The sequence below is a fragment of the Lissotriton vulgaris genome, chromosome 8 (assembly GCF_964263255.1).
Source record: "Lissotriton vulgaris chromosome 8, aLisVul1.2, whole genome shotgun sequence".
NCBI classification, from domain to species: domain Eukaryota; kingdom Metazoa; phylum Chordata; class Amphibia; order Caudata; family Salamandridae; genus Lissotriton; species Lissotriton vulgaris.
Window position 1 is genome coordinate 23141718 of NC_141696.1, and position 20954 is coordinate 23162671.

Below are 20954 nucleotides of genomic sequence, written 5' to 3' on the forward strand. Positions count from 1 at the left end.
TTTGGAAAAGAAATGAAAAGAAATGATGCTCATATTTCCCACCCCTGCTCTTGCATGTTGCCTGCGTTGTGCCTGTTGTGTGAGGGTTGGTGCGCAGTACTTCTGTGAGGACTGGAAGCTTTCCGAATGATGCACACGGGGTACCTGTTCCCTGAGAGAGGGGGGCGTGCTCTGCTGATGCCTGGCTGTGCCTGTTCTGTGCATGACTCTTGCGCTGCTGAAGCTGTGCTGTACCTGTGTGTGAGGGACGCCATCTTGTACTCACATGCCTCACCAACATTATCCACTCTCCCTGCTGTGAGCCTGTCTGCTGGTGCCATTGGGTGCATCTGGCTGTGGGGTCAGTCCAAGGTTCTGAACACGCACTTGGTGCCCCTGTCATGCTTGGAGACCCCCAGGAAGGGTCCCGCCTTTCTCAGAGGAGAGTACTCACTATGCCTGTGCAGGCTGAGCTTATGGAGGTGCCAGGAGATAGTACTTAAACAGCAGTTTGTGTAACACTCTGTGCACTCATTTTTCTTTAACATAGAAATTCTACCTCTGTTTGCATTAAAATATTTAGGAATAATCAAAACACACTTTTATAATACTTTTTATCTTGTGGTTGCTGCTTCATATTTATACTTCGGGGGGGGAATACTGGATGGGATGATTTTCATGTGTTTTTTTTAAATCAGACTCTACATAAAAAACACTTTCCAAACCAATGGTCACATTTCCAGTCTTCTTGAAATAGCTCAGGCGGTTAATGCACCTTCACCAGATCGTTGCATGGCGGTGTCTTGTCTTATGGCAGTGGAAGAGGAGACAACTCCTTGGGCAATCACCCTGCTACCAGTGACCCTCCTGTTTTTTTTTACCCTTTCTATCTTTCACCTTTCTGCTCTTTTCTGCATCTCTGCTCTTTTGTGCCTTATTTCTGCTTATTTTCCCTTTTTTCTTTATCCCTTCTTTCCTCCCTTTACCTTTCCCCGCCGCTGCTGCCCCCGCGGCCCCTCCCCCCCCAGCACGACCGGCCCAATCCAGCTCCCCTCCCCGCCTCCCAGCCGTCCAGCCCTCCCCGACCCCTACTTAATGGCGGCCACTGCGGGGACAGGCGAGCAAGACCAATGACTCATTGTCAGTGAAATTGCTCTCCCACCCTCGCAGCTCCACCATTAAGTGAGGTGCCCCTGCCCCTGCACTCTTCAGTGTTGGTGATCGAGGCCCTCCTCCACCCGCAGGTTTCCCTGCGCCTCATCCCTGGTGGTCCAGTGGACCTCTGTCTCCTTTCTTTCTTTCTGCTCCTTCACTCGTTTTTCTCCCCTTTCTATCTTTCACCTTTCTGCACCTCTGCTCTTTTGTGCCTTATTTCTGCCCATTTTCCCTTTCTCTCCCTCTGCTCCTTCACTCGTTTTCACTGGTTTTTATTACCCTTTCTATCTTTCACCTTTCTGCTCTTTTCTGCATCTCTGCTCTTTTGTGCCTTATTTCTGCTTATTTTCCCTTTTTTCTTTATCCCTTCTTTCCTCCCTTTACCTTTCCCCGCCGCTGCTGCCCCCGCGGCCCCTCCCCCCCCCCAGCACGACCGGCCCAATGCAGCTCCCCTCGCCGCCTCCCAGCTGTCCAGCCCTCCCCGACCCCTACTTAATGGCGGCCACTGCGGGCGCGCCGCTGGTGCACCGAAGGCGCGTCAAAGGCAAGCACGTCTGCGCCCGTCTGCGACCCGTCTGCAACCAGCACCAGGAACCCTGGACCTCCGCCACGCCAACGCTACGACCCAGCAGCACTCCACGCACTCAACCCAGGCTGCAACAACAACTGCAAGCTAGCATCACCAGCCGACACCCATGGACCCTTCAGCTGTCACTGCTGCCGGCACACCTGCAGCACCGCCAAGAACACGGATCCAGCACAACCCGCCCACAAGAACACAACCGAACCGAAGAACCTGCAATGCATCCTCCTCAACGTCCGATCCCTCCACAAACACGCAACAGAAATCTGGGACCTCCTCGACAGCGCCACCCCAGACGTAGCATTCTTCACCGAAACCTGGACCAACACCACCTCGGGACCGGACATCGCCATCGCCATCCCCCAAGGATACAAGATCTCCAGGAACGACCGCCCCATCCACCCAGGAGGAGGAATCGCCATCGTCCACAAATCCAGCCTCCGCCTGAGCACACTCCCTGACGAGTCCACAGAACTGATGGAACACCTTCACTTCAAGATACTGGCCAGCCCCACCACCGCCCTCCGAGGAACCCTCATCTACCGACCCCCTGGACCCCGCGGACCCTTCACCAACTCCATCACGGACATTATCTCCCTGCAGGCCATCGCATCCACCAACTACACCCTGCTGGGAGACCTCAACTTCCACCTCGACAATCAACTGGACCCCAACACCACATCCCTCCTGGACAACCTCCACAACATTGGACTCCGCCAGATCCTGACCGATCCCACGCACTCAGCAGGACACACCCTCGACCCCCTCTTCACTACAGGAAACTCCATCACCTTCAGCCACACCACCAAACTCCCATGGACCGACCATCGTTGCGTCCACTTCACCTTCAGAACACCCACCATCCACAGACACCAGCACCTGCTTCCACAAAGAAACTGGACCAAAATCACCGATGACCAGCTCACCTCCTCACTCAACAACTCCACCCCAACCATCGTGGAAAACGACGACCCCAACACCGCAGCCCGAACCCTGCATAGATGGATCTCAGACAGCATCAACACCATAGCCCCCCTCAAGAAAAACAATACCCGTGCCAAGAAAGCCAGATGGTTTACCACCGAACTTCGAGAGTCCAGGCGCACATGCCGCCGCCTTGAAAAGGCCTGGAGAAACACCAAATCCACAGAAGCCCACAACAACTTCAGAGCCGCCACCAACGCCCACCATCAACTCATCAGAGAAACGAGGAAAAAAGCGATTAAAGACAGAATCTCCACCCACGCACACAACAGCAAGGAACTCTTCAGCATCATCAAGGAGTTCGCCCAACCCACCAGCGAGTCTACCGACATCCCTCCCTCACAAGACCTCTGCGACAAACTCAGCATCTTTTTCCACCACAAAATCAAGAGCATCTACGACAACTTCCACGAAGACAACCAACACACTGAACCCTCACCAACCACCCCGACACCCGGAAACCAGCGATTGATGACTGGACAGCCCTTACCACCGAAGACACACTGAAGACAATGAAGTCAGCCCACTCAGGGGCCCCCACGGGCCCCTGCCCCCACCACATCTTCAACAGAGCCGCCAACACCATCGCACCCATGCTCCGCCAAACCATCAACCGCTCCCTGGCGACCGCCTCGTTCCCCGATGACTGGAAACACGCCGAGGTCAACCCCCTCCTAAAGAAACCCTCAGCGGACCCCACCGACCTCAAAAACTACAGACCCATCTCCCTGCTCCCGTTCCCAGCGAAAGTCATTGAGAAAGCCATCAACAGCCAACTCGCCACATTCATTGAAGAACACAACATCCTCGACTCCTCCCAATCCGGCTTCAGAAAAAACCACAGTACGGAAACCGCCCTCCTCACCGCAACAGACGACATCCGCACCTTACTGGACAAAGGAGAAACAGTAGCCCTCATCCTCCTCGACCTATCAGCGGCGTTCGACACAGTCTCCAACCGCACCCTAATACGCAGACTCTACGATGCAGGAATCCAGGACATGGCCCTCGACTGGATCTGCTCCTTCCTCTCCGGCAGGACGGAGCGGGTCAGACTCCCCCCTTTCCTCTCGGACCCCACACCGATCACCTGCGGAGTCCCCCAGGGCTCCTCCCTCAGCCCGACGCTCTTCAACGTCTACATGGCTCCTCTTGCCCCCATCGTCAGAACCTACGGACTTAACATCGTGTCATATGCAGACGACACCCAGCTCATCCTCTCCCTATCCAACGAGCCCAACACTGCCACACGCAACTTTCGAGAAGGCATGGAAGCCGTCGCCAAATGGATGAAAAACAGCTGCCTTCAACTAAACACCAACAAAACAGAAGTACTCATCATGGGCCCAAACCCCGACGCCTGGAGCGACACCTGGTGGCCCACCGCCCTCGGAAACCCGCCAACCCCCACAGACCACGCACACAACCTGGGAATCATCCTGGACTCGGAGCTCAAAATGGACCGCCAGATCAACTCTGTCTCATCTTCCTGCTTCCACACCCTCCGCCTCCTTCGTAAGACCTTCAAATGGATCCCCCTCGAACACCGAAAGACAGTCACTCACGCCCTGGTCACCAGCAGACTCGACTACGGCAACGCACTCTACGCCGGAATAAACAAAAACCTCATCCGCAAGCTACAGAACATCCAGAACACCGCCGCAAGACTGGTTCTCAACCTGCCAAAACACTGCCACATCTCCCAGCACCTGCGCACACTCCACTGGCGCCCCGTCGAGGCGAGAATCACCTTTAAGATGCTCAGCCACGCACACAAGGCCCTCCACGGCACCGGACCAGCATACCTGAACAGCCGACTCAAATTCAACGCACCCCAAAGGACCCTACGATCAGCCCAGCTTTCCTACGCCGTGGTCCCCCGCACCAGAAAGACCAGATCGGGAGGCCGCTCCTTCTCCTTCCTCGCGGCCAAAGCATGGAACGCCCTTCCGCTTCACCTCAGACAGACAACATCGCTCCCCATCTTCGCAAGAAACATCAAAACCTGGCTCTTCGACAGACCCCCTCCTTGATGGAATGGAACCTGCAGCCCCCCACCCCTAGCGCCTTGAGACCCTTACGGGTGAGTAGTCGCGCTTTAACAAACTCCTGATTGATTGATTGATTGATTGGTTCAGTGTTTGCTGGATCAATAGTACATCCAGTCGAAGCCAGAGCTACACATCGCCCGACAACAACAGCACACATTTGCGGTAATGCGAGGACTCCAGAAGACCCTTGATGTACTACTCGTGACAGCTTGGAAAACCATGGTCCACGCTTTGGTAACCTCACACTTAGACCATGGTAACGCCCTCTACCTGGGTGCTAGTAGTAGCTAACGTGTGCAAAGACTCCAATGTTTTCAGAACGCAGCGGCTCGTCTTGTTCTAATGCTGCCCAGGAGAGCGGCCTCTAGCCAGGCCCTAGCCTCCCTTCACTGGCTTCCGGGGAGGGAAAGTTCAAGTTCAAAACCCTGTGCATCAGTCACCGCATCCTACAGAGGAAAGGGCTTACCTATCTTCATTATTTACTCACCCCCTACATTCCGACCCACCGGATGAGCTCAAGCGGGAGGGGACAGGTTAGTATCCCGGCCGATCCTTCCGTTTCCTGGCAGCCAAACACTGGAACAAACCTCCCCGGGTCTCCGGATGGAGTCATCTGAAAAAACTCAAGACTTGGCTCTTTCCGCCCTTCTAATCTGTATCACTGCACTGCTCCTAGCAAGGTCTTTATGCCGCAGCACGGGAACACGCTAGTTAGTGTAGCCATGCGCTTTATACATTTGTTTATTATTATTATTATTAGACACAATTCCTGTCGCCATCACACGCACAGTACAGCTCAAAGTCGTGCAGTTGTTGCGGTGTTTGCTCCCTCCGCGGTACATTCTTTCCAGCTATACTGACAAATCCGATGCGAACTTTAGTCTCCATATCCACTGCGGGGACGTAAGATTAAACCAACCGCATCCACAGACACTTAGAAGGCATCAAAGCCACGCAATTACCTCAGAACTTAACAAACACTTGAAACTGAGCAATTCACAGTAGAACAAAGGAGCTTACGTTGTACCTCAGACCACGAATAGAAAACACACACAATCTTCATCTCTTTAGATTTGTGATACCATTGCTATCTTTTCTACAGCTCCTTGCTAGGTAGATGTGCACAGTGCACAAGCATTTTATGGTCCAAGTAGTTTCAAACTTCCCCTCCAGGACTCTTAGGTTCCCTATGTCATTACAGGCTGCTTGTTCTTTCCTATTGTGCAGCTGGTGTCTCTCTTCTTCCGAGTATCTCCTGCTCCTGGGCCTGGGCTGCTAACAGGTCTGCTCCATCCTAAGCCTGGGCTGCTGATGTCAGTTATGGGCTCATGCTCACCTGCTCCCCTTTGCCTCTCGGCCAGACATTGCTGGGAGGAAGAACCTTATCACTGAGGCCCTAGGCTGAGACTGGCCATACCTTTCCTAACCTTCTCCATCACCACCGTCCTTTGGCCCCATCCAGACCCATCCTAGTGAGTTGGGTGCTCCTTGTTGGCAATCAGACTCATAGAGCCCCCTCTATCATTATTGACTAAACCAGGCCCCTAGGTGGCACCTTTGACTAGTGGCAGATGAGCGATGCCAACACTCTACGCCAGGTATGACTGCCAGACATAACATGTATTTGTAAAGCGCACGTTCACCCATAGGTCTCTTGGCGCTGAATAACAGCTGTTTATTGTTACCCAACTCAATGGTCATCATTTTATCGACCTCAGAAGGATATAAGGCTGAGTGGACCCGTTGGGATTTAAACCTGTGACCATGAGGTCGAACACTGGCCCCTGCTGTGGATGCATTAGGCCGCTAAGCCACCAGACCCGGCTTCAGTGTTGCATCTAGTTGGGAGACCAGATGTTACTGCACAAGTATCACTACCGGCACTGAATACTGCAGCCGGTTCCTCAGTGGGACAAGCAGTCGGGATTAGCCTGTTCTATTAAAGGGAAGCCTGCCTCCAGCTGCGTAGAGGTCATGGTTCTGCTGCTTGCTGCTTTGACTCACAACGTCCGCCGACCAACCAATACCTAATAGCTAGGGCCAGAATAATATTCATGTCACACAAGTCTGGTATCAAGCCGCTTACTGGTTTCAAAGAGATTTCCTTCCTCTACCCTCTCTGCTGCTTGGGTTTACTTTTGTGCAGTAGTGTTGCTGATTTTGGCTGACTCTTAGCGTTGGCGGAGGTGAGAAACTTGTCCTGATGAGACTCATGTATATATCTGCCGCTGAGGACAAAACATCAACATTTTTATCCAGAATTGGATCCAGGAATCATATCCTTAAAAATAAACTGTGAATTGCTCTGTTAAATTGGATTTAACTTGGATACTCACGTGACGCCCGATTCATAAAGGTGACTTAGACCAAATGTCTAAGTTTAGACCTGAAGTCTAAGTTCAGATCAAAAGCCTAACTTTACTACCAGTGAAGTTAGATTTTAGGTTTAACCGTAGGGGCATATTTTCAAGAAAGTGGCGAAGTGTGTCATTAAGCCAAGAAGGCTAACAACATGCTTCAACTCTTTAGAAATGCAGGGCTGCACCATATTTACAAGATACAGTGCATCCCTGCGTTTCCCCCCACGCTGGCGCTAATGTTGCCCGTATAACACCAACGCAGGCTCCCATGCACCATATTGCAAGGGTGTAAGCGTTGAGGGAATGATTGTTTATATGCAGGAAGGTGGACTTTCTCTAAATGCCGTTTTGTAACTTGTATGTATGTTGCATTGTACAGCACACGTAGAAGTTGCAAAAAAAAACCTTCCTGCACATAAACAACCATTGGTGTTTTGCTGTGAGGCCAATGATAGTAACAACACAACAACTAACCATCGCACTCCTACAAGTGTGATAATTTGGACTATTCCGGGCCCCAAAGCGATAAGAAGGGTTTGGACGGCAGGTCATAGTCATTTTTCATTTATATTGAATTAATAAGTGTGGCTGTGATCATCTCTAACTTAGCCAGACAGCACATTCTGACAGACTGTCGCTAGAGCCTGTGTTGACAATTAAGTGCCGGGACCGAGCACCAGAGACCACGGCTTAAATTAAGCACTGGTCTGTACATAGTCTCCTTCCTACACAGCTAAAAGGTATTTCTTTGAGTCCTTTATGCTTGTGCTGTGAAGTGTTATCCACGGTGGCCTCATGGGGTAGTAGAGGGCTCAGCACTTTCCTTTCACTTCTTTGGCTGATGTTCGGGTTGTTTTAAATGAGGTGAATGTGATACTAAACAAACACTGTTGGTTGAGCCGAGAAACAAGTTAACACTGTTTATTGCCATAAGTATGAGACAGATATTGCCAGACTGATGACTTGAAAGGATTCAAGCCAGAGTACAAATAATCCAGACCTGCAGAATCTATCTTTCAAACTATACTGACAAGTTACACTCAGACTGTAGCTTCAGAATTCAAATTGAATTTATCTTCAATTATGTCATAAAGATGTCATTGTAAAAATAACATGTAATATCTAGAGATGTGCGCAATTCATGTAATTTTCTTTTGCATAATTACGTGAAATCTCAGGAAAATTAGGCATGACTACTCGTAACTATGAGAAATTCAAATCTATCATTTTGAAGTTTTATTATTATTATTTTGAAGCATTATGAAGTATATTTTAGCGCAAAATGTGTCATTGGTTCAATTTATGATGCAAGGACGCATTTCGTGCTGAACAAAATCACAGAAATCACAATTGGTGCAAACAGCTGCACGTTTTCTTGTTGTTCACATTGTTCTTGGGTTCTGACACTATATTGTTTACTAGCTTACCCATCGCGCGTTGCTGCAATCTCAGAAGATAGGACATTTAAGGAAACTTGTTATGATAACATTCAATTTACATTGTGTCATTTTTATTGAAACGTATTCATTTTAATATGGAAAAAATTTTAAAGTGTTGTTTTAATTCTGTTTATTTATTTGAGCGTTTGTGGATACACTGTATTTTTAGTTTTTCCGTCTGGTGCGTACACGAATAAATTAGGTTTTCCGACACGTGAGCTGGCCACTTACAGTTGTCCATGTGAGAAGCACGGATTCTCCAAATCTAGTCAACACACTTGCAGCGATTGTGCTTGTGCTTTGTTGATGGTCATTGCAAAAGCAAGTCGCACCAGAAACTGTAAACGTTCAGTATTGGAAAGATTATGAGGGCCCTGGGGGGCCGATATTTAACAATGTTTTTTTTTTTTTTTTGCCAGAAACCTTTGCGGGAGTGTACTCAACAACTTTTCAGAATTTTCTTTTTTTTTTCTTTTTTTTTTGTTGCCAGAAACCTTTGCGGGAGTGTACTCAACAACTTCCCAAAGTTTCATGCAGATTGGATGAATGGTGTAGTAATGCATAAAGGACAAACAGACATACTTTTGTTTTTATATATATAAACTAGCAGCCCGCCCCAGCGTTGCCCGGGGCAGAAGGGGGCTCGGGGCAGCATTCCAGGCTTGCGTGCACCTTACCTCAGCGCTTGCTCCCAGTCGCACAAACCCAGGCCCCCGCTCCAGTCCGCCTCACTTCAGCGCCCCCCACTACTCTCACTTAAATGTCTGCACCCTCCAGTCCGCGTCACTTCACCGCCCCCCACTACACCAAGCCAGTCTACACGCCCCGCTGCAGTCCGCTATCCCGCTCCATTCCGCCTCACTTACCGCTCCTCCCCGCATACTTCACCGCTCCTCCCCGCGTTTCACATACCTTATGGCGCTGCAGTCTTGCTACGTTCTCCGCTCCTCCATGCGCTATTGTCCTCCATTGCGCTCCAGTCCGCCTTACTTCACCGCTCTTCCCGCGGTTCACGTACCTCATTCCCTCAAGTCTGGCTAAGTTTTCCGCTCCTCCTCGCGTTCCTGTCCTCCGATGATGTCAGCACGCACGTTGTTAGCACACACGGCCGGCGCTACTTCTTAGGGACTACTTTTTTTATTGTTTATTTTTTAAATAACGTTTTTTTTTTATGTAGCCTATGTCCATCTACTGGACCCCCCCTTTCCAACGCTGTATTGGGTGTTGCGATTGGTGGTGTACTTTCGAGTTTACCTGGCTCAAAGGACACCGTTCTCTCTTTATAATAGTAGTATAGATTCCTGTTTGCCCGTGTTTTATATGTTGTCCGTGAAAGACGTGTTTTCCTTTTGACCATATTTAAATGTATGTGTTGTTAAGGTGGCCAAAAGAGACAGGATTGTACTTTTTTTGATGTTTAGTGTTGTTTTTTTGTTTTAGTTTTTGTACTAATGTGTGTTGAATTGCTCCTCAGCCTTTCATTGAGCCACACATAATTATTTTAAGCTGTACTTGTTGAGTGTTCCCCCTTTGTGCGTTATTTATTTTAGTAGAACTGTTGTAATTATTGCAGCAAGTCTAGCAAGTGTTACAGTGTGATTAGATTTTTATTTTTATGTGAATTTGTAGTTTGTGAAAGCTTTTTCCCTTCTTGAACGTTTTTGAGTCCTTTAATAATATCTCATTTTAGTATTTGTAATGATGGGTGAAAGTAGTGGCAGTGGTCCACTGATAATGCACAGCATTTGTAAATGTGCAAATGTGAATTGTGTAATGAAAATGGTATTTTGCGAAAGTGTCTTTCAGATGCCTTTAATAATGATATATTTGTTCTTTGGTTCTTATGTGGGCAAGTAGTGGCACTGTTCCACTGGTAATTGCGAGTGAAATATGTATTTTGAGAAATGTTTTTCCTTCTAGAAAGTTTTGTACCCTTTTACTAATGTGTGTTTTTGTATTTAGTATGGCCACAAGTAGTTGTTGCAGTGAAAAGTGTTTGCGTTTCAAAATCGTCGAATGTGACCTGTGTAATGAAGATGGTAGTTTGTGAAAGTGTCTTTCCTTCTTTCACGTGTTTGATACTTCGAATAATGCTTCTGTTTAGTTTTTGTGATTATCTGGGCAAGTATTGGCACTGTTGCAGTGATAACGCCCAGTTTAGTAAATTGTGCAATACTACAATGTTGTAGTAAGTATTAATTATTGTCCGCACCAGCCGTAATTAGTGGAAAAAGCCTTGTGAATCTTCTCTCGATTTGCTTTCTGTGTTAAGAAATGGCCGTTTTTGTAGTTCCGGTTCATCCCCCTGTGACCACGTTGCTGTTTGCCGAATGGTTATAGATTTGTTATATTTTTTCGCTGAAGACGTGTGTGTGTGTTAATGATTGTGCGTCGTGATTGGTGTGCTGTGTGAATGAGCGCGATGATAGGCAGCCGTCATTTGTAACCCTGCCCCCTGTGTGACATCATTTGTATTGAATGTGCTACGATGGAAGCCACGCCCCTTTTTCTATTCCATCCGACGAAGGCGTCAATGTTGTCAGGGTTACGCCGAGAAATCTGCAAACAATTTGTGATAGAGCGCACCACTGCTGTTCGATATGCAAATGCGCGCTATGAAGTCAGTGAAAGCGCATTTCCGCTATTTATGCAGCTCGAAGTTTCTTTTGAAGTGTATTGGCTTTCTGTGTTAATAAATGTCCGTTTTTTTATTTCCGGTTCATCCCCCTGTGACCACGTTGTTGTTTGCCGAATGTTTACAGATTTGTAATTTTGTGAGTTTCTGCTGAAGTGTGTACCTTGCACATTGAAATGTGAAATCGCTTGGCCTATATTTCTTCTTTGTAATGCGCCCACGTTTTTGTCTTTCACAAGCCCACGCCCACGTTGTTAGAGACGGCCACGCCCACGCTAACTCCCACAAGGGACTACTTTCCCACTTTTTGCGTTTTTGCTTTTTTAATGTTTATGATGTCCGCATCTATATCATATGTCCTTCTGCTGCATTTCCCCTTTCAAATGGTGTATTGGGTGTAGTGATTGGTGCAGTACTTTTCGAGTTTACCTGGCTCAAAGGTTTGTGTTCTCTCTTTATAATAGTAGTATAGATGACAATGATGGAGTAATTATGTGATTTTATTTTTTATTTTATTTTAAAGTTTTACAGAGCGCGAACCAGAACCGTGAGGGTATCAGATCGCTTTACAGGATTGACGGGTGATATACAAAATACTTAGCAGGGGAGGATACCATGGGGATACAAAAGGGTAGATATATTCTACAAGAAAAACAAGCTGTTTCAAAACCGAAAACATTTGGGATAAAAACAGGTAGATTCATTATATAAAAAAACAAGAAGTCTCAACTCCCAGGTGAGATGCCCAGAAGTACCGGGACGGTATCATCCGGAAGAACAATGGATAATGCCGTAATGGTGGGTGGAACAAAGTCGCTGAGGTGATGTGGGGGAATGGTGCAATTTTGGGTATTTTAAGTAACAAATGAAATACAATTTCCAGAAATTACGGAAATTACTCTGGTGTAAATAAAGTAACATGATACGTGGCATAAATGCTCATATGTGTTAATATTCCTTCATGCAGATATCAGGTTAAACAAGGTGGTATTTCTACAGTTCACAAAACAAGGGTACCATATAGCAGTAGAAACACATACATGTTGGCGTTTTGATTCCATTTTCAACAAATTGAGCAAGTCATCATCAAAACTCGTATGTGTACAAGACACATACTTATCTATATGAACAGACACTAATGTTTACATTTGTTTAAGGTAAAGTAGAGTCCGAGCGAATACCGGAAAGAGCCAAAGTGATGTATTGCCTTTAAGGGCACATGTAGCAGAGGTGTGCTCACCAGCCAACCCGCGGCTCTCAAGGCTCATCGGAGGTTCCAGGAAGGCAGAGCGAGGTAACAAAGCACTAGGTGAAGGTGGTGATCTCAGGGAATTACATCCTGTTTTTATACTTTGTCCCCAGACATTCCAGGGGCTACTCATCTTTCCTAGTTTTGTTCACTGTGTAGGACAAATGTAAAGTAAGTCACCAGAAGAATACAGGCCATCCAGAACTCAGGAGCCAGACTCATACTCAACCTCCCAAACAGAACTCACAACACCCCAGCGAACTTCACTGGCTCCTGATACACAAACGTGCTCCATTCAAGCTCCTCACACACACATTCAAGGCACTACACAACTCAGGCACCACCTATCCGCACTGTTGCTTCTCCTTTCACCAACTATCCTGACACCTCCACTCTGTAAGACTCCTACTTGCGACCCTCCCTCGCATACACAGTCCCAGATCAGAAGGATGAGCGTTCTCTTACATCACTCCTAAAGCGAGGATCGACCTCCCATTCCACATCAAAGCCTCCTCCTTTTATATAGCGCGAACTAGACCCGAGACATTGGGTATCAGAGTGCTTTACATGAACACCAGTCTAATTACATGAGGACATTCATGTTTTTTAGGCATGGGAGATTAAGTAATTTGCCCAGAATCACAGGATGTTGAGCGTCAATGCCGAGACTCGAACCTGGTTCCCCAGCTTCGAGATCGACCACTCTAGCCGTATGGCTACATCCTCTCCTCTTTTCTTCTTGAGTTCCGAAAGAAGATGAAGACCAAGCTTTTCAAATAATCAACCTACCATAGCCATGGCTAGGCACACATACCTGCTCATTACCTGGACACCCTCGCGGGTGATGTGATAGTGGGCTTTACAGATACACATAACTTAGCAAAAAGTCCAGCTACATTAATTATTGAAATTCAGTCCAGTACTCTCTAGCGCTACTGTACTGTTGGCCTAAATACAGCCCAGTCTTGGAAGTAGTCCAGGCAAGTGCCAGAATTCAATGATATCCTTACAAGATATTTAAGCACCACATTACAGAATGCCTATTGTAAGGCACTTTAGCTCCACCCACTGGAGTTTACAGAATCAGAGGTACCAGTGGCTTGGAAGTTGGGGAGACAGAGCTAACAGAGATGACAGGAGGTGTCCTGAGAGTCCCATGAGGATTGTGGAGTTGCTGGGGGATCAGTAGCTCCTGGTCTGATTCCACTGGTAACTCCTCGTCTTTCACCAGTTTCGACTTGGGGACTCCATCTACAGAAACACGGGGAGGCCTTCCTTCCTGAAGGCAGCCTTGCCTCAGGTGAACACCAGTGTGCTGCTTCATTTGAGCTCTAGTTCAAGCTATGTGCAAACATATTCATTGTTCCACACCCTCTGTTCTTTGCAGTACACATGGATTTATTACAGTGCTATAACATGCGTTACTTCACGAATCATAAATATAAACAGAGACATGGACTATGGTGTGCACTATTCTCTTTATTTAAGGTATGTTTACAAGGATTGCAGGTGTGTTCATTTGAGGATCTTCGCTGCTTCTCTTGCTGGTGTTAATAAGAAATTCCAAGAGACAACCTCAGACGAAGGGAACCTCAGGTACTACAACCATCTGAGGATCAGCTTGTGCAGACACCATAGTTATTAATTACAGAAAGCAATCCAGGGTGAAGATACAGCAAATGCCCCACCCCGGGCGTAGGACTGAGAGGGGATCCGAGACAAATTGTGAATGTGGGTGAAGAACTCACATGCTTAGAAAATGAGGATTATGGAGAAGAGAAGAAAAGGACTGAGGAAAAAGAGCAAGTAGATAATATCTGTCTGGGTGCAAATTTGGAATGTGTAGAAAGTAAGGAGTAAAAAGGAAAGGGTGAACGGGCTGGAGATGTAGAATCATTGGTTGATGAGGGAGTAGGTGGGACATAGAATGTGTAGAAGATGAAGAATGTGGAGAAGAGGAAAATGGGCTGAGCGCCTAGAATGGCATAGAATGTGAGTGAATAATGTCAGTGTGGGTGCAGGTCTGGAATATGTAGAAGGGGAGTGGAAAAGGGAAAAGGAGGAATGGGCCGATATTGAAGAATCAATGGTTGATGAGGGTGTGGGTGGGGATCTGGAATGTGCAGAAGATGAGAAAAGGAAGGAAGAGGAGGAATGTGCTGAGGACATAGAACAAGTAGATAATGTTGGTTTGGATACACATTTGGAATATGCAGAAAATAAGAAGTAAAGAGGGCTAATCATGTAGAATCTTTTGAGTTTCAATAGCGATTTGTAGTGGGTCTTAAATAGTCCTACCCCATTATTATTAATGAGGTAGGTCGCAAATTGCATGAGAAATTCCTGCCGTCGCAGGGATGGTGGCCTGCTAAGGTCAGCAGACCACAATGTCTGTTATTGCTTTTTAAGAAAGTAATCATTTTGGTTTTTTAAATGCAGCCTGTTTTGAAAGGAAAAGGGAATGCATTTAAAAAGAAAAATGAAACTTTGCAGTTTCATTTTTTAATAGTAGGCAGTGGTCTGTGGCACCACTGCCTAGTCTTAAAAAATATTTAACTTACATTCTCAAGGGAAGGGGACCCCAGGAGACCCCTCCACCCTTGCACCTGGGTTACCACTGGGTTTAAACTGGTTGCATGTATTACTGTTTTGCGATTAGAAATCAGTGGCAAAACAGTAACACATACCATACTGATTCGGTATTAGGAAGAGACGCCCTAACCATGCCTCTTTCTAATACCGAATCAGTATGTATTCGGAAATTCAAACTGCGATTTGGTAACATGTTACCAACTCGCAATTTGGGATTGATACACACCAAAATGCCTTCTTCGGTTGCAAATAGCCCAATTCTTTGATTCGGGGAGTTAGCGACTAGAAACATGCTTGATACATGTAGCCCTTAGAGAACACATGGAATGGGACCAAAATGTGAAACAGGCTAAAGGTGAGTATTGGTCTTATGGTAAGAGATAAGTGATTGATGGCGATAGAGATTAGGAGCAGGAGAAGACTTCATGTTTGGATAAAGAAAAAGAAAAGGGAAAATATGGCTATTGGCCTTACAATATGAAACAATGTTTTGTGGGTGGCGACTCTGGAATGTAGAGAAGACAATGAATAGGAAGAAGACATGGACTGCAGAGAAGACCAGAAAAACAATACATCTACCCCCAGGCTGAAACTAAGAGGGGGGCTAAGAAAGACAAGAAATACAACATGAATGTGGGCGGAACACCTACATTTGAAGAAGATGTGGAAGTCAAGGTGGAAAGAGTGGGATAAGGGGAAACAGTTGTCATGCTGGAAAATATGGGATAAGGAGAAACAGCTGTCATGCTGGAAAGTGTGGGATTAGGGGAAACAGTTGTATGATGCGGTGGCAAAACTGTAGCAAAGCCAACCTGGTTGTTAGCCCGGTCAAAAACTGTGTAATATTCTCTAATAAAAACGTCTCCCAGGGTCCAGGCAATGGATGATGAGTTCTGGAATCCAAAGGTGCAAGTATCCTAAAGTGAAAAAAAAGAAACACTTTACAACTATGTTGTTTATAATTCAATGAAGCAGAGTTAACAGCCATGACCAGCAGCAGACTGTCTTGACCTTCAAGAGCACTAACACTAGACAGGATATGCAGAGTCATGCAAACCTAAGACATGGCACACGATATCTCCATGTACAGCATTGGAGATTGCAAACAATTCCAAAGAAAGTGCGCATGTTACGCCAGTGGCCACAGAAGGTTTGCCTTGAGGTGAGGTTTGAGTGTCTTGTTTAGAGGCAGAGGTTTGTAAAAAGTCATCATCAATGGATAGACCCTGTGTATCTAAGGCAAAGTAGTCACCAGTGTATTTGTTTACTGTACCTTTTCTTTCTTAAAGTAACTTAGAATATTTAATGCCATCAGGGTAAGTAGTTCTGACCAAACATCAATTAAATGCAGTTAACAAAACACTTAAAACCATCAGCTGTAGGTACCCAAAAAATAAGCATGTTGACCCATGGCTAACAAAGTTAGAACTTGCCACAGCCACAGTTTGCAAACTATGTTATCTTTTTTTATAGAGGTGTTATATAGTATTTATAGCAATGGCTAGCCAGTATCAACTTCTTGAGAAAGGAGAGCATCAAAGCATTCTTTGAGGGGAATGTGGGTGGGGCCAGTCAGGAAGCAAACCAACTCCAACACAGTGTGTGTTTGGGCACAAGTGGACGGCCTATGTAGGTTTGGAAAATGTTCTGGAGATCCAAGATCTCTTCACCATGTGGTAATTGAATAGAAATGGGGCTCCAGGTAAACTAGTCTAGAACATGGATAGCTCCACCCCCCAAAGCCATGGTTATTTACCAGGTTCTGGGAGGCCAATTGATTGCCTCATAAAAGTGGGTGATAGTGATGTACAATATTTTGAAGTGAGTTGTTTTGTGTGTTTACCATCATGGTCTTTAATGCTGTCATGATGTTCTTTGAGTTGGCTTTGAGGATTTTGAAGGGTTTTAGTCAATTAAATTGCAGGTCATGCAGCAGTTTGCTTTGGTCACAGAGTCAGCATAAATAATGTGATCCTGTGAGTCCGAGTCATTATTGAAAGAATTATGCAAAGAAGACGCAGAGGATAAAAGACGCCCTTGATAGTACCTTAGGCGCGAGGGTAGATGGTATGATCTACAATTGAGAAGAAGCTCAATATTATTGATTGAGGCTTCATCCATAATCAGATACAAGTATGAAGTTTAATACTATTGATCGAGGCTTCATCCATAATCAGATACAAGTGTGAAGTTTAATACTATTGATTGAGGCTTCATCCATAATCAGATACAAGTATGAAGTTTAATACTATTGATTGAGGCTTTATCCATAATCAGATACAAGTATGAAGTTTAATACTATTTATCGAGGCTTCATCCATAATCAGATACAAGTATGAAGTTTAATACTATTGATTGAGGCTTCATCCATAATCAGATACAAGTATGAAGTTTAAATACTATTGATCGAGGTTTCATCCATAATCAGATACAAGTATGAAGTTTAATACTATTGATGAGTCTTCATCCATAATCAGATTCAAGTATGAAGTTTAATACTGTTGATCGAGGCTTCATCCATAATCAGATACAAGTATGAAGTTTGATACTATTGATAAAAATGTCATCCATAATTAAAAACAAGTATGAAGTTCAATGATATTAATAGAGGCTGCATCCATAATTAGAGACAAGTATGAAGTTTAATACTATTGATACAGATTTCATCCATTATTAGAGAAAAGTTTTTGAGTGCAATGCTGTAGATACAGGCTTCATCCATAATTAAAGACCAGTATGAAGCTTGATACTATTGATAAAATGTTTCATCCATAATTAAAAACAAGTAGGAAGTTAATGTTTCATCCATAATTAAAAACAAGTAGGAAGTTTACTACTATTGATCGAGGCTTCATCCAAAAATAGACACAAGAATGAAGCTCAACCCTATTGATAGAAGCTTAATCCATAATTAAAGACACGTATGAAGTTTAACACTATTGATACTGGTAGGTAGGAACAAAAACAAGTTTATTTACAGAATTGTTCATAAAATATTCTAAAACTCAATTGACAATTTAAATCATTAAAAGGGCCAAAACCTAACTGTCCAAAACCCACTACAGTTCATCATTAAAACTCTGTTTAACAGACTGTAAAAACCGAGCCATTCCAACCGCCACATCTAAGTACCGAATTTCTGACAACAGCTCCATTGTATCTGGTTTCATCCATAATTAAAGGCACATATGAAGTTTAAGACTATTGATACAAGCTTCAACAGAATTAAGGACACATATGAAGTTCAATATTATTGATACAAGAGTCTTCCATAACTAAAGACAAGTATGAAGTTTGATACTATTGATAAAGTTTTAATCCATAATTAGGAAGTTCAATGCTATTGATACAGGCGTCATGCAGAATTCGAGAAAGGTACGAAGTTCAATACTGTTCATAGAGTCTTTTTCCAGAATTAGAGACAATTATTATTTTCAATGCTATTGATTAAAGCTTCATCTAGAATTTGAGAGCAACTGCAGTGTAATACTATTGATTCAGGCTTGATAGTAACCCGTTGAAGGAGAGGTCGCCTGGATTGGTTGGTTACAGAAGCTCAGCTTTAGAAGTATTGAGGTGAAGTTCCATCTCACGCATCCAGCCTTTCATTCTCAAAAAGAGGTTCCAATTTACTGATGGTCTCCAGAGCATTCCTGGATCTCCAGAAGTAGCTGATGCTTCAATCCTAATGATGTACAGTGTTGATTTTGGGTATCAGGGACATATACGCAACATCTGATCCATGCCAAACTCTGCCAGTAGTGGCCGGGGAAAAATGGACAGCTCTTAAACTGCTGAGTAAAGTTTCCCAGCAAGGAAGTAAACCACTCTTGGACAAATGGTAAGGTGAGTAATAGCCATTATTTGGTCAACTGTGTGGAGAGCTATATAGAGGTTCACATTTAATTTACTGGTAGGTCCCTAGTAAAGTGATACTCCCCATGTACCCAGGTCCTGTAAATTAAATGCTACTACTGGGCCTGCAGCACATATTGTGTCAACCATTCAAGTAGACTTTTTAAACAAGCCCCAGGCCTGCCGCTGCAGGCTGTTTGCTCAGTTTTAAAGTGCTGTTTAGACCTGGCAACATAAATCTTCTGCCAGACCGAAACCTTCCATTTGAAATCATATAAGTCATATAAGGCCCCAAACAGCCCATAGGGCAGGTGCAGTGTCTTTAAAGAGATGGACATGTACTTTTAAATTTTATATGTCCTAGTAGTAAAAAACTCCTAAATGTGTTTTTTTGTTACTGCAAAGACACCAATAGAATAACATTGGGATCCCTTATTATTATTATTATTATTATGTTTGAGCTTGTAAAGTGCACTGTTACCCGGAGGTTTCCTGGCGCTGTGTAACACTGGGGAACCCGTCCTGGCTTTCCCTGTGGGATGGTCCCTGCTGGGAGTCCCCAAGGTGGAGCCAAGCATCCCCGGCGTTGGAGGGGCCGTTGTGGAGATTAGGCAAGCTGATGCCCAGAGTTGCCGAGTGGGACCCCTGATTAGAGTAGGCACCGGAACGAGAATTATCGAGTCCGCTGACCAAAGTCCACGACCCTGCCGCGTCGGGAATAGAACCCTGGTCCCGGCCGACTTCTGCTCCCGGGTCTGCCGCCTCTAACCAGTGAGCCACACCACTCCACACCAGTGAGCCACACCACTCCATTACATTTAATAAGTATTAGCTTTCAACTGGGAGCAGGTAGAAATATTGAATTAGGTGTCTAAAGACTTGTCATTTCAAACCCACTTCAATAGTAAATTCATATTTTTATTCACAATTCTGACATTTTAGAGAATTGACATTTCTTGTCTCAACCATTTTGTTCCTGTATCCTGCATCACATGACAAGGTGTAGCTGACAGTTGACATTTGCATATCACTCCCAGACAATGAGACAAAGGGGGAATAGGTGTTGGCAGGATGGGATATGTTTGACTTGAAGGAGGGCGGAGATGTCACCTACTACACTTACACATCACAAAGGATCTGCCGTGGTACACCCACAAAGGGTTTCACACTAGTCTTTTGTTCCCCCGGACAAGTTGGGGCCAGGGCACAGAGGAAGGAAGCTTTAGACACCAATTCTTCAGTACACTATAGGTCTCTGGAAGACTCAGAAGAAGGACTGATGTGCCGCTCTGCTGTAAGAAGGACTATTCCTCTGATGTCTAGCTAGCCTGCTGTCCTTCTACCCTGCCGCCCGAGTGAGAAGAACTTGGTCTGCATCTTGAACCCAGGGCTGCAAGAGTGAATCCAAGGGCTAGTTAGCTGGCCTCCTGATCAAAGCCTCAGGGACAGAAAAGGCTACAACAGCCTTGCAATGGGCACCGGAACTCTACCTGCTGCGAGTGTTGCACCGCAAGTGGTGCCACACCAGTCCTGGATCCTTAGAAATGGGCCTGAAGATGCTCTACCAGCCCAGCTGTGGCCTCTTGGGCAGAACTGGTGCAGTGCAACGCATCTCCCTACAGCTCCACATCAAAACCACTGCTGCATGAGGCATCTCTCACACAGGACCTCAAACTGCAACCAGGCACTTCTTCTTTTGAACCGCAGCTCTGTGCAACATCTCCGACTCAGAACTTTACATCACAAGTCTTTCTTGACTGCAACCTTGACAATGACGCAGGACCTCGAATCACAAACCTTGTTGATGGCTTGATCGGAACCATCACTGCGTAATGCACCTCCCATGCAGGCCCTCGCATCGCAGCTCACAGCTTCTCAGACCTGTTGCTGAGCGAATCATCCTCCACGCAGAATCCCTCAATGTTCCACAATCAGGATCTTAGGTAATTTTTCAGCAGACATAACTTGGTCCCTGTGTCTGGCGTGGACTCCAACATGGTCGGTCTGTACTTGTGACTTTGTCACTGTCCGGCATGACAAAGTTGGGGTGGCAATTAACGATTCTGGTTGGT

The 20954-nt window shown here is 45.6% G+C and overlaps 1 protein-coding gene across 1 annotated transcript in view; it reads right to left on the reverse strand.

The window, feature by feature from the left end:
- Nucleotides 1-14772: 14772 nt before the first annotated feature.
- LOC147693274 (pepsin A-like) overlaps nt 14773-20954 on the reverse strand; it is a 132274-nt gene continuing 126092 nt past the window's right edge. Inside the window, exon 9 of the mRNA XM_086933668.1 lies at nt 14773-15944. Within this exon, the coding sequence (XP_086789794.1) occupies nt 15603-15944 (342 nt within the window). The 3' untranslated portion in view covers nt 14773-15602. The remainder of the gene's footprint in view (nt 15945-20954) is intronic.